This window comes from Chelonoidis abingdonii, chromosome 4, assembly GCF_003597395.2.
Source record: "Chelonoidis abingdonii isolate Lonesome George chromosome 4, CheloAbing_2.0, whole genome shotgun sequence".
Classification (NCBI taxonomy): Eukaryota; Metazoa; Chordata; order Testudines; family Testudinidae; genus Chelonoidis; species Chelonoidis abingdonii.
The window spans coordinates 150,589,282-150,603,629 of record NC_133772.1 but is presented as its reverse complement, the minus strand read 5'-3'; the positions used below and the strand labels follow the sequence as shown (position 1 = coordinate 150,603,629).

At 47.3% G+C, this 14,348-nt stretch overlaps 1 protein-coding gene across 1 annotated transcript in view; it reads right to left on the bottom strand.

Moving 5' to 3' along the window:
• ARMH4 (armadillo like helical domain containing 4) overlaps positions 1-14,348 on the bottom strand; it is a 141,211-nt gene that overhangs the window by 71,833 nt on the left and 55,030 nt on the right. The window contains exon 6 of the mRNA XM_075065867.1: positions 4,117-4,338. Within this exon, the coding sequence (XP_074921968.1) occupies positions 4,117-4,338 (222 nt within the window). The remainder of the gene's footprint in view (positions 1-4,116; positions 4,339-14,348) is intronic.

Genomic DNA, 14,348 nt, shown 5'->3' with positions numbered 1-14,348 from the left:
AGACAAGTTGGTGTCAGCTCTGCCTAGTCTGCTTGATGGCCCATTAAGGACCATTGACCCACTGAGAGAAGGCAGATATGTCTTATAACTCAGCAAAGTATGTAGGGATTTGCCCAGACTCCAGACTCCATTTTGCTGTAATTTTCCACAGTAAGGACAAAGAAGTCTTATTATACCTGGAAAAGACTATAAAAGGCTGATACCTCAGCTTCATAGGGATAGCTCAGTGATTTGAGCAGTAGCCGGTTAAACCTAGAGTTGTGAGTTCAATCCTTGAGGGGGCAACTTAGGGATCTAGGGCAAAATCAGTACTTGGTCCTGCTAGTGAAGGCAGAAGACTGGACTCAATGACCTTTCAGGGTCCCTTCCAGTTTTACAAGATAGGTATATCTCAATATATTATTTATTCTTACCTCTGGAGGGACTTTGCTACAAATGGAAGCTCAACACAAAGAACTGATGACCCATCCCTGCTGTGGATGTACTCCAGAGACTTGATTTCAACCTGCAGTTTATTCCGTCACTGCTATAAGCCTGAACCAAGAACTTTGCCATTACTGTATGCAATTGATTCATTTAACCAATTCTAGCTCTCATCTATAACTTTTTCCTTTTATGAATAAACCTTTAGATTTTAGATTCTACAAGATTGGTAACAGAGTGATTTGTGGGTAAGATCTGATTTGTAGATTGACCTGGGTCTAGCGCTTGATCCTTTGGGATCGAGAGAACCTTTTTTCTTTTACTGGGGCATTGGTTTTCATAACCATTTGTCCCCATAACGAGTAGCACTGGTGGTAATACTGGGAAATTGGAGTGTCTATAGGAATTGCTTGTGTGACTTGTGGTTAGCCAGTGGGGTAAGACCAAAGTCCTCTTTCTCTGGCTGGTTTGGTTTGCCTTAGAGGTGGAAAAACCCCAGTGCTGGGCTGTAACTTCCCTGCTTTAAGCATTTTGTCCTGAATTGGCACTCTCAGTTGGGTCCCACTAGAACGAGCATTGATACAGAAGCATATGAATATAAAATGCAATCAATATTCCTGAATGACTCCACGTGTGGAAACTCATATTCCATAATAAGAGTGTCCAGACATGGAGCTGATCAGGAACAACTCATTGTGTAGACAAGCCCTTACATAATGCTTACTGCTATGTGTAGTCCCACTGAGCACTACGCTGAATAGTGTTTGCAGAACAGGGTCACAAGCCTTTTTATTGTATCAGTCACTGAAAGGAAATATAACTAGAGAAAGTAGAAGTTGCCTTTGGGAAAAACAAAACAACACACCCAGATAATTTGACCACAGGCTTATTTTTGTGATTCTCGATATTTTCATGTAGGAGTTACTACGGCAGGTGCCATTACAAGAAGGCAGATAGGCTTATTAATGTTTAGATGTATTTGGAGGCTGATTCTGGTTCAACAAGAGAAACCTGATTGTCTTCTTTTAGATCTAAGACTTTCAACTAGACACAGCTCGAACAGGCTCTGGAAACCATACCAAGAAAATGAAGTGATGGTCCAAATGTGTATTTTTCATTTGTTATGAGGAACATAGCTGTTGATATCAACAGACATTTTAAGTGCTTCATTTGTGCTCTGAAGAGAAGGAAGAGGAATTGGCAAGGAGCTGTATAAATTCTCTGGAGAAAATAATCCATATAACCTATATTCCAGGGATCATTCATCCTACTTTAGTCAAGGGCCACTCACCAGAGAGGTGCCTCCTGCTGGTTGTCTCAGGCTCTTTCAGCCAGCACACCCTCTCCTGGTGGTGCCTCTGCTGCCACCTTTTCCGCCTGCATACCTGTCTCAGCCCAGGAACCACAGTGTCCTTTTCATCATTCCACCCTCCAGCCGTGCCACCATCCATGTTTTCCCCCTTCGGGGGGAGGGGGGATATTTCCCAGTTCTATAGTCCAGCCACTTCCCCAGTGGCCCCACTACTTTGGATCCCAGCCCGCGAACACTGTAGACAGCAGCCTTCTGCTGCTTCTCCTTAACTCCTCTGCTAATAGTGCTTCAATTCCCTGGGCCACTGCCCCGCAGCCCCAGCACCTTTTTCACTCTCTTTTCAGGGCCTCCAGCCTGCAAGTCCCAGCAACCAGCCAGGAGCTCTCTCTTACTCCCCTAGTCCCTGCCAGCAACTGCTCTGTCCAAGGTGCTAACTTCCTGCAGCCTGCTGGGAACACAGTCCTTTCCCCTTAGACTCCCTGCAGGTACTGAGTGTCTCTGTCCCAGCAGCTCCTTTTATGTAAGCCCACTGGGCCCTGATTGGCTACTCCCTGCACAGCCTCCCTAGGCTGCTTTTAACCCCTTCCTTTCTGGTGTGGGGTGGACACCCTTAAACACAAACTTATGTTACATGGTAAATACTACAACAGAACTCATATAAACATACATATGCTCTGATATACGTGACTGAACTCCTGTAAATGGCTACAACACACTGACACATCTGGCGATGACTGGCAGCTCAAGAGGCAAAGCTTTGCAGAGATACTTATCCAGGGTACAATCCTGCCAGGTGTCGAGCACTCTGGTCCTGAACCAGGCTAACCACGCGCTTAACTGTAAGCATGTGAGTAATCCCATTGGTGGCACTGAACTGGTCAAACCAGCACAAAAGATCTGGTAAATTATCTTTTTCTCCCTAGACGCCATAAAAATAATGCAACCAGAAATGAAAAGCTTTCTAAGGCCCTCCCAGTGCAACCTTTCTTTCCCAAATATTCACCTGTTTATTCCTCTAAATCCAGTTCTTTAAAATTAACCAGCAAGGAGTTAAGGAATCAGAATTATTTACTTCACACATTGCTCCTGTCCAGTTTAATGGGCTAATAAGACCCATGCAACAGATTTTACACGTGAAACATGAAACAGTTTTTCCAAGCAAGATTTAGTCAGCCAGAGTGATGTCAGATGAGACTCATACTCAGTCTGCCCTCAGCAGGGAACAAGCAGCCTGGCAGTTGAGGATCTCGAAAAATGCTTCAGAGGAAACTACCACCACCAGAGCAGGTTGGAAATGGATTTACAGTGGAAAGAACTGCCAAATGCAAGGAAATGAACTCCTGGCAGAGGTGCAAGTTATAATCACACAATACATGATAGAGGCTAAAGATAAAAGGACTGGGGACTGGTCATCTCTCTCTTTCTTAAACCTTCTACTGGCCCACACCTTAGGCCCACTGCTCACCTCAGATGGCTGCAAGCACCCATTTCAATTCCTAACACGTTCAGCTTCGGCGTACAAGGATGGGAAATTCACGTCATGTTGACAATAAGGCAGGCAACTAAAGCTGTGACCGCAGAAGTTTGGAGAAGAGGCTGACGCTGTCCTTGCAGCTTTCTATGTTGCCTTGTGCAACAGAGATCACCAAACAGCTGATGACTTCTCATACAGTGCAAGCTGCAATGGTTAGGCCCAGGAGACTGATCTAGGGCATGGCCTTCCTAGACTGGTGGTTTTCCCAGATGGGGATATCTGGTCTGGTCATGCAATCCAGGGCTAGAGATAAGCTGGGCACAGACTGAATATAATTTCATATAGGCCTTGGTTTGTAACCGTCACCAGTGCTGCCTCACATACCATGAACTCATTGCCTCAAAGGCTGATGCATGTACCCGGAACAGACCTCTCCCACGAAATGCCAGGAAACTGGCACTGAAAAGAATGCAGCAGCAGGTGAGAGCAGCAGTAGCAAAATGCTTGACTAACCGCTACTCTTCCCTGTCCTATCAGGCCTCACTTTGCTGCACCTCTCCTCCAGCAGAGGACGCCCAACTTTCCCTTTGAAGCTCAGTTTTCAGCGCTGACCTTAGCCAGCTAGTCTGGCTGCAGAATGATACGGTGCGAGGCTTTGGAAACAAAGGGCTAGAACGGGTGCAGTGAGTGTTTTCTCCGTTAAATGGGATGTTATTTGACCGGGGACACAGAGCCAGATTCTGATCCCGGTGACACAGGTGTCCATCTGGAGTACTTGCACTGCCAACAGTGACGCTACTCTGGATATAGTGAATAAGTTAAGTGTACAACCCAGGGGGTTTCTGAGCAAAAAATGCAAAACAAGGAACACTTCCCCTTAAAGAAAGAAGAGAAGAGTTGTTCTTACCAAGGCCCTGGTTTTGCTGTTCCCATTCAATGGTGTCTGGAACTTGGTAAGATACCCCAGCCAGCTGTGCGGCAGAGTCTCCTATGCCAACTACAGGCTCCTGGGAAGTTTCACCAGGAAGAGTGAAACCTGGCAGCTCCGTGTCACCCTCCATGCTTTCCTCCATTGAGTCTGTATCTCTGTCTTCCTCCTCTTCCTCCTCTTCATCCTCCTCCTCCCCCTCTGAACAAACAGAAACCAAGACAAAAACCACAGTGAGGAAGATTCTGCAAAGCTGAAGATTTATATGGCTGTGTCATCAGACTTTACCAACTGGGTTTGCTACCAGAACAGGTTTTATTTCCTTCATGCAGAAAGACAGATTGATTATTTGAACCAGGCTGTCTCAGTTTTATAGGGTATGTGACACCAAGGACAGGGTTAATTTGGAAAAGCTATCACAGGGGTCGGCAACTTTTCAGAAGTGGTGTGCCGAGTCTTCATTTATTCACTCTCATTTAAGATTTTGCGTGCCGGTCATACATTTTAACGTTTTTAGAAGGTCTCTTTCTATAAATCTATAATATATAACTAAATTATTGTTGCATGTAAAGTAAATAAGGTATTTAAAATGTTTAAGAAGCTTTATTTAAAATTAAATTAAAATGCTGAGCCCTGCGGACCACTGGCCAGGACCCGGGCAGTGTGAGTGCCACTGAAAATCAGCTCGCCTGCCGCCTTTTTGGCACGTGTGTCATAGGTTGCACCCCTGGAGCTATCCGCTTTCTGAAGTTGCTAGTAATTTTTCTGTCTTCAGTTATTCTCGCCAATCAAGATGTGGTTTAAGGTACCGTTGTTCATTGGTGATTTGTTGTCATTCAAGTATCCCTGCGTTGTGTGCAACGCTATTTTGTGTGTGCTGTGCACCGGTATGTGTGTGTGTCGCGCGCCCACAAATTGAACTGTCTGACAATTTTCAGTTAAGTTGAGAAATGTTTTCTAGATTATCAAAGCTTTAAAGCAGCAACAATTTGCTTCTGCTTTTTATTATCAATATTTTCACAGCACCCAAACACATGCCAAGTTATTTTCCAGTACAATCAGACACACTCCCGGCTCAAAAGAGCTTATAGCCAGAAAAAACCTCAATTCTGCAATTAGATCTGCTAAGGCAGATGCATGGGCCCATGCGGAGTACCACTGATTTGTGCTGGCACATGTGTTTTCAGTGAGGATCACAGCAGGGACCAGATGGGGCAAGGAAGGACAAGGGTTACAGCAGTGTCACATGGTTACTTAGTTTAGGCAAATGTACTTCTAGATGGCTCCGTTTTTTAAAAAACACATTTGAGTCACTATTATGAAAATAGTGGGCCACATCCTCAGCTGGTATAAACTGGCATGGCTCCATCAGCTACCCTGATTTACCCAGCTGAAAATTTGACCCACGGTGTCTTCAGAAAGTCTTTGAAAGAATCCAGTAGTATTAAGATAGCCTGTGACACTCTTTTCACCTGGTTGCTAGAGTGCTGGACATCTGAAAAGGCAATAAGCTGATAAATAATGATCAGAAAAATTTTTGCAAGTCAGCCTACACAAACATAATATCACTGTAGTTTATCATTTACGTAAAGCTCACTTTGATCTGTTACAAACTGCTCTACAGACGTAATCAGAGTGGAAGATGGTCACCGTACATCTGGAGGTGTATTCTAGTCAGTGGGCCTCAGTCTGTGTTAAAAAGAAACATTCTAAGAAAAATCCATGTTTGCCATTTGGATACTCCTAACAGTTGAGTCATTTGGGCTCAGAACTGTGTCCCACTTATAGAACTGCCTGGGCAGTTAGCTGGAGCAGCTCAGGTTAGATAAGGCTGGAAACTTCAAATACGTATTACGACCCTGAGAGCTGTGCCGTATTTAACATGGCTCTGCTTTACCCTGCCACAGGATGCGATTACACTTTAACAGGTCATGGTCCAGGAGTGAACTAGTAACCAAGCTGGAATAACTTTTGGAAAGGATGTTGCTTTGTGGGGAGGACGCCCACGTTTTGAATTCATTGGGTTTTGAGTTCCTCCCTCTACTTAATATTTCAGAGATGAGAATGACATTACAATTTACAAGGCTTCGGTGTGCCGTGCTGCATTAGCATCAAAGACTGATGCATGACACAAGTGTGTATATCATCAGGGATTTGCTTTAAAAGGCTACATTGCTTTTCAGATCTTCAGATGAGACAATTTCACTTTGATGAGTTTTATTCAATTCCAGAATTTTATGCAAGTGACGCACTATTTGGATTTAGCATAAAGATCATTCCTAAGAACAACTCTGCCATGCAGAGTACTGAATAGAACTTCAGGGGTACCATCAGCCTCTTAGAGTCTCATTACCTTTGACAGGAAAAAGACAGGAGTATTTCATCCCCTTGGTGGCTTTGTCCTTCTGCTTTTCCTGTCCTTTCAAATCAACGACAAGAACTTTCACTGCCGTACTGAATGAGCTCAGTGTGGCCTCTATAAACAGGGCTGGAGCTTACCCCTGGTGGGTCATTAGGCAAATGCTTACAGGAGAGTTGCAAAGACAAATTAATGTTGGTGTTCTGGTCCAGTACCGGGTTTACCATGGCGCCAGGCCCACACTCAGAAGGAGCCCGGGAGTCCAGACCATGGCCCCACCTCCCTTCTCTTCTCTGTCTGTGCTCTGCTCCGAGGCCCCGCTCATTCCCCTTCACCCCATCCCTCCTGCCTGACCTCTGGGTGTGGGGCCAGTGGCGCAGCTGGGTTGAGCAGGCTCTCAAGGGTCATGTCCCAGGGTCTGGGTCTGCCCCACTCCCCAGTGCAGCTCTGGCTGGGTGGTCTCTGCTGCCCACTGCCTGCAGGGCCCCACGTACTTCCTCGGACCACTGCTGGCGGTTTTTGGGCAAGGGGGCACTGGGCATATGGGTGTGGCACTGGGTAGGGGGGCGGTGTGGCATGGGCCCGCCCCCAGGGGGAAGGGGCACACTGACAGTGCAGGGCTGGGCAGGCCAGTGTGCCTCTGGTGGCTGCAGTTTGTAAACAGTGTCCTCATGCTGGGCTCTGCTCCTGCTGCGCCATCCCCTACCTTACCAGCCCCTCACTCTGGAGACTGACCCCCACCCCCATACCATGCTCCATTGCCCCCTGGGGGCCCACAAATATGTTTGGCGCCAGACTCATGAAAAATTCATCCAGCCCTGTTTTGTTCTCTGCTGGGAGGGAGAAACACTCCCATAAAGGAAGGTAGCAGCTTTGGATTTCCAAGCTTTAATAGCAAAGACAGAAGGGGGGTGGAAAACAGCAGCAGAAACTTGAATATTAGCAGAGTTCCCCCAAGCCCTGACGGAGGGTAGGGAGAGCTGGGCAGCAGGTGAGGAAATAGGGATTCGAGGTCAAATCTGAAAAAGATTTAAGGTCAAAAATTTTCACAGTGACTAGTCATTTTTGGGAGCTCAACCTGAGGTGCCTTTCAAAGCGCAGGTGACAGCACTTCTGAAAATCACGCCCCTGCAAAGCATCTGAAGCTGGGCAGCCAAAAATCGAAGTAGCTGGAATCACTAGTCACATCTGAAAAGAGCTGTTACAAAGAGAGATGCGGTCCCTAAGCTACGATGACCACTTCATGATCACACCACAAAGATCAAGGGGATACAAGCCTTCTGGCATAATCACTGGTAAAAATCCCGATCAGACGGATGGCTCCTGAACGCTGCACCCCTTCTTTCTCTACCCTTTTCCACAAAAAAGGCCTTTAAAATCTCCCTACCCTATCACCTGCTGTCCACTGTTCCTTAGTGAAATCATTCAGCACCCGTGAGAGTAGTGAAGAGCACCACCTGCCAGTCACTATGAGGAAGTGCTTTCTCCAAATACCAGCACATTTTACAAATGCTGGGAAGGGTGAAAGAGGCAAGAGGAGACAGACAATCCACCCATCCGACCTGATGCTCCCACAGACCAGCATTCAGGGGCAAATGTGCAGCCAAACCCCAGAATACTCCAGTGAGTGAACCCCACCGTGACAATATTTCCCTGCACTCATGTACATCACTGGGCACCCCAGGGCTCTGACAGCGCCAGAGGTAAAAGAAAAGAAACAAAAGTGGTTTCAGGTGCCTAGGATGGAAGCCACAATGAACAACAGACTGAGGGAGTGTGCCAGAGCTGCCCGAATGGCAGCGGTTCATGATGAATTTTACTCAGCACTGGCCAATGTAAAAGTAGTGAATTTTGGCCCCAAATCTTTTTCAGATTCTGCCTGCAACATGGAAGAGCTGAGCTATGACACGAAAGATGGCCCAGTTGTTAGGACACTAGTTTAGCCCTTGAAAGACATAGATTCAATTCCCTGCTCTGCCAGAGACTTCTTGTGTGACCTTGGGCAAGTTACTTAACCTCTCTTTGCCTCAGATCCCCATCTGTAACAGGGGGATACTAATCCTGCCCTGCCTCATAGAGAGGTTGTGAGGATAAATACATTAGAGATTGTGAGGTGTCCAGATACTGCAGTGACAGGGGACATACATAGTCTTTTTCTTGTTCAGAGAGTGTGACTCCATTTTTGTTTATATGTAAACCCTTAGCTAGTTTACAAAGTTAGTGCTATGTTTTTACACTCCCTGTCTCTGGGTCAAATCCTGCCTCTTGGTTCATTAGTTTGTTATTTGCATTGTGGTAGCACCTACATTCCCCAATCAAGGATTCCCGCCCCCACTTTGCTGGGCACTATATACGTAACACAAAGACAGTCTCTGTCCCAAGGAGCTTGCAGTCGAGTATGCATTCCCAGCCTCCACTGAAATAAAGGGAAGCAATGCATATGTAGCAGAGGACAGAATCTGAAATGAATGAAAAAATAAAAACCCTGTTCTTCTTTGACGTCAACAGAGGTTTTGCCTTTCAGGAGGCCCCTGGCTCAGGGAAGATCAGCAGGGTTTGGTCTATAAAATTTGTTATTTTTAGAAGGCTTTAGAACAGGCGGGGGGGGGGAACCCCAAAGGAACTTAATTGGCTGCTGAGAATACCTACTGGAACAGCGATACAGAATAGCTCATGAGCAGCTGGAGTGCTGAGAGCAGGTGTGATACGCCACAGCTCACGTCCCAGTGGACTTTTATTCCCTTAAGCACCTGACAGCTTTCAGAACTATTTCAGAAGCTGAGATTAGAATCAGTGATGGAAGAATAGCCGGACATGGAGAGGTTTAGCTAAGTGTCAAAATACTTATCTGAGCACCTAGGATCCCCAGCTACATTACCTATCACTAGAAATTGTAATTATAACTTGCCACAGGTTGGTCTACTAGCAGTATTGCAGTAAATTTACCAGAGACCTTTCTGATTCCTCGTGGCAAGCAGCCTCTATGTTATGGTTAACAACAAATATACTGTAAAGATAATTTTACATTACGAAACTGCATCAAACCTCACACCTGTGTGCAGCACAGAAAAAAGTGTGAGTACTTCTCTCCTTCCTAAAGAGTTCTCTGTGGCATGTGCAAAGGGCACAGCTCTGCTCTCATCAGTTAGTGGAGTGGCCAGAGAATGGCCACAGTCATACAGATAAAAGATCCCAGTGCATTTGTGTGAGACAGCCAGAGGAAGTGTTGCGGGTGCAGTGCTGGGAAGCAGACAGGTAGGTCACAGAGGAAAGAGGCAGTTTTGGTCTATGGCACATCTAGTGCTGTGGTCAGAGAACATGTGGGACCAGCTTTCCCATCACCAGTGGAGAATGGCCTTGCCCAAGTCCCGGGATTGGCTTAACATTTACTCAAGTTTCTTACTTTGGCATCATCCACTTTCCGTATTATTCCCATGGATTTTAGGTCATTACAAAAATCAGGCAGATTCCAGACAGCAGCAAACCTGAATTGTTTATTAATAATAATAATTAGTAGTTGTAGTGACAGTATCGCTTAGAAGCCCTAGTCAAGAACCAAGAACTCACTGTGCTAGGCACCGTGTCAAATTTCCCACTTCCCCACTGTGACCATGCTGAAAGAGAGAGAAACGAGGTGGAAGGCACTGAAAAAAGGTTCCTTGGTACACCTTCTGTATCCAATCCTTGCCCCACATCCATCCCCAGAGGAGAAGGCGGGTAAAGAGCGAGTGATTGAGGGCCCAGAGGGAACCTCAAATGGCACTGCCAGGATGAGGATATCACCCTCCTAGAGGGTACCATATATATGATGGGTCACCTCTCATCTGTTTGCTTTATCACCTTGGAGAGATTACTTAGGGTGAGGGCATTTTCTGCAGCTAGAGGGGGCATCTGATTGTCTGGGACAACGGGTACCTGACAGACAAGGGATAGTAACAAAGATAGGTCTATCAATGGCTATTAGCCAGGATGGGCAGGAATGGTGTCCCTAGCCTCTGTTTTGCCAGAAGCTGGAAATGAGCGAAAGGGGAAGGATCACTTGATGGATCCTTGTTGTAACCCCCCTGGTGTCAATGAAGTTACATCAGGATGAATTTGGCCCTTCATTTTTATTTCAAGAAAACCTTCATGGGAGAAGATTTCAATATTAAGAACTTTGCCATTACCATTTGCTAACATTCTTGTTATCCAGAAGTTTTAAGAAACAGCCATTTGTCCAATTTATAGCAGAGGAGAATGTCTTGTTCTACCCTGAGCAGTAAGATTCTTTTATTAGAAGAAGAAAAATTAATTTGCCCAAATCGTGAATTAAAAATTAATATAATTTTAAAAAGAATTACAGGGCAGTACCTGAGTTGCCTCCTGTGTCACACTGTACCTCAGAATGGCACCCTATAATCCCATATTTATAATTCATATATGGTTGTAATATTTCATACAAAGCATGTCATGTAAGGGATCATATGAAAGGTCATGATCCGCTGAAACCCACTGTTCTGTCCAATTATGTATATTATTAGTGTGTATAAAGTTACTGGAAAACTAGAGGGTGTAGCCTGATGACACGATGTCTAACACCCAATGGTCTGAGGTAACCTCAACCAGGCCGAATGGAACGGATGGAGATGGTTGCGGAAAATGTGGGGCAGATCCTGGGAGGTGACTGGTGTGTCGCTCTCGAGAGCACTCTTAAAACAAGGGCTTCTGGCCCCCCATGATGTTTTGTCAGGCCAGGCTGCGCTGGTCAGTGGGAGGATGAAGGGCAGTGGTGGCTAAAACCAGTTTCCCTTCTGCTTGCAGGTTCCTGCGGAGGCTGCCACTGCCTTGGCGGTGGGGATGGTCAGCATGGCTGCTGTCAGACTGAGGAGTATGCATCCCCAGTGAGCAGAGGGTGGCCCAAGTGTCCGTTAGGCCATGTAGCCTCACATCTGTCTGGTCAGAGAACAGGCCAACCCCGTCAAATAGGAGGTCTTGCATAGAGGCCTGCATCTCCTGGGACACGCTGGTGGTCTGGAGCCAGGAACTATACCTCATGACCACTGCTAAGGCGATCACCCTGGTGAATTAGCTACATCTCAGGCCATCTGGAGGCAGCACCAAGCTGCCGCATTACCTTCCTCCCCCAGAACCCCAAACTCTTGAGCTGCTGCCTGGGACATGGAGTCCTTAAACTTGAGGGAGTCTCACAAGTTAAAATTATAGTACCCCAAAAGGGCCTGGTGGTTTACCACCCAGAACTGGAAACTGGCCATGGAATAAATCTTGCCTCCAAAAAGGTCCAATCTCTTGGCCTCCTTATTTTTGGGGGTGGAACTGGCTGGCACCTGCTTGTCCTTTTTGCTGGTGGCCAATATGACCAACAAAATATTTCTTTTTCACCCTCTTGGAAGTGGGCAGGATGGAGAATGGGGCTTGCCAGATGGTCTTGGCAATATTCAGGATCCCTTCATGTACCAGGAGTGCGACACAAGCGGGAGTGGCTGCAGAAAGCACACTCAATAGCGTATCCAATTGCTCCTCCATTTCCTCTGCCTTGAGGCGCAAGTTGATGGCCACTCGGAGATGCAGAGCTTGATGCTCTCTGAAGTCATCTGGTGGACTAGCCCAGGAGAACCCCACCACTGCCTTGGCCGGAGAGGAGGAGGATGATTGGACTACAGGGGGAGGGCCCAGGGCATCCTCCCCTTCAGGGGAAGGGGGTCTCGGGGTGGGCACCTACTCCTCCACCGCAGCACCCACCAGTGCATCCTAAACCAAGCCCGGTGCCATCAGTGCCGCCAGTGCCAACTGAAGTTTGTCTGATGCAGCGACCGAGGACTGTTGGGACTGGGCCATTAGCATAATGAGTATGCCCCAGGCATTCAAAAAGGGCCATTGTGTCAGCCACGGGTCCTGATGCCAGGTTGGCATCGCCACTGCGGATGCACCTTCCGGAGCCCAGTCACGCTGCTGTCTAGGCAAGGGACTGAACTCCCCCTCCATGCCGGAGAAGTCCTTTTCCTCCGGAGCCCAGGGCAGGGCTGTTGAAGCCTGGGTCTGGTGGCTAACCATCGCTGCGGGTGACTGGTGCGTGGAATATCCAACCGGTTCCAGGTATAGGGGAGCAGCGCCAAGCTGAGGAGCATCTCTGAGGCCTCAGTGATGGTGACAGTTGGCGCGAAGATGACCAGTGATGACTGTGAGATGATCAGCATCTCTGTCTAAGCGAGCCCTGGCGTGAGAGCTGAGGCTGGAAATGTGGTGCTGGTGACTGTAGCAGTGAATCAGCGACTTGGGCTGACGAGGAAACCAATAGCCTGGCGACACAGGGCTCTGCCTTGGCTCCGGAGACCAGCGGTGTTCGCTTGCCTTCTGGGAGGCCCTCACAGCCAGCTTGCCCTTGTGGGGAGCTTTAGTCAGATGGCGGGAACTTAGAGGGTGTTGATTGTGTCATCAGCCTGGGTCCCCTACCGCTCCTCGGAGTTGGTAGTGGGTCCCTTATGGGGGTACTCCCCAGAGCAGTGCCCCCTTGCAGCTCCGCTGTGGGTAGGTGGCCCGAGCAGGGTCCTTCTCCCAATGCCCCTTGATCTGGCTTGCTCAGTGCCGGGTCTCTTTTCTCGGGCACCAGTAAAGGGAACCGGAGCTGGGAAGAGCCCAGTGCCGGACGTGCGCCACACACCGAAGTTGAAGCCCTGGGAGACGAGGAGCCTCCATGAGGAGGACCCTCAAGCTAATGTCATGTTCTTTCTGTATCCTAGGATGAAAGTTTTTACAGATACATTTTTTTCTTTTATATGGGATTCCCCCAGGCACTTCAAACAGCTGCCATGCAGGTCACTAACAGGCATAAGCCTATTGCAGTCCGAGCAGGGCTTAAACCCCTCTAAATTGATGGCAGAGCGCTCTCTGGTTGACCCCGGTACTCCTGCCCTCTGAGAAGCATAAGGGAAGTCAACCGGAGAGCGTCTCCTGTTGATGCAGTGCAGTGAAGACACCGAGGTAAATCAATCTAAGCTACGTCGACTCCAGATACGTTATTCATGTAGCTGGAGTAGCGTGACTTAAGTGGACTTACCCCGATAGTGAAAACAAACCGTAAGAGATCAATACAGATGTACAGAGAGGAAATATTTGGATTCTGATCCAAATCCTCATCCCAAAATTCTAAGTGGATGCAGACATTGTGTTCGATTCTTGCTCATCTCCAATCAGAAGAGACCTCATGCACTAAAAGATCTTTTGAAATAGCTGCCACAAAATGAGAACAATGCAAATTATTCAACCAGAGAAGCATGGGTTTGCTTTGTATTATGATCAAAAATACTACCTGAAGAATCATAGAATATCAGGGTTGAAAGGGACCTCAGGAGGTCATCTAGTCCAAACCCTTGCTCAAAGTAGGACCACCACCATCTAAATCATCCTAGACAGGGTTTTGTCAAGCCTGACCTTAAAAACCTCTACGGAAAGGGATTCTACCACCTCCCCAGGTAACCCATTTCAGTGCTTCGCCACCCTCCTAGTGAAATAGTGTTTCCCAATATCCAACCTAAGCCTCTGTCACTGCAACTTGAGACCATTACTCCTTGTTCTGTCATCTGGTACCACTGAGAACAGTCTAGCTCCATCCTCTTTGGAACCCCCTTTCAGGTAGGTGAAAGCAGCTATCAAATCCCCTTCATTCTTCCCTTCTGCAGACTAAATAATCCTGTTTCCCTCAGCCTCTCCTTATAAGTCATGTGCTCCAGCCCCCTAATCATTTTTGTTGCACTCCATTGGACTCTTTCCAATTTTTCCACATCCTTCTTGTAGCATGGAGCCCAAAACTGGACACAGTACTCCAGATGAGGCCTCACCAATGCCAAATAGAGGG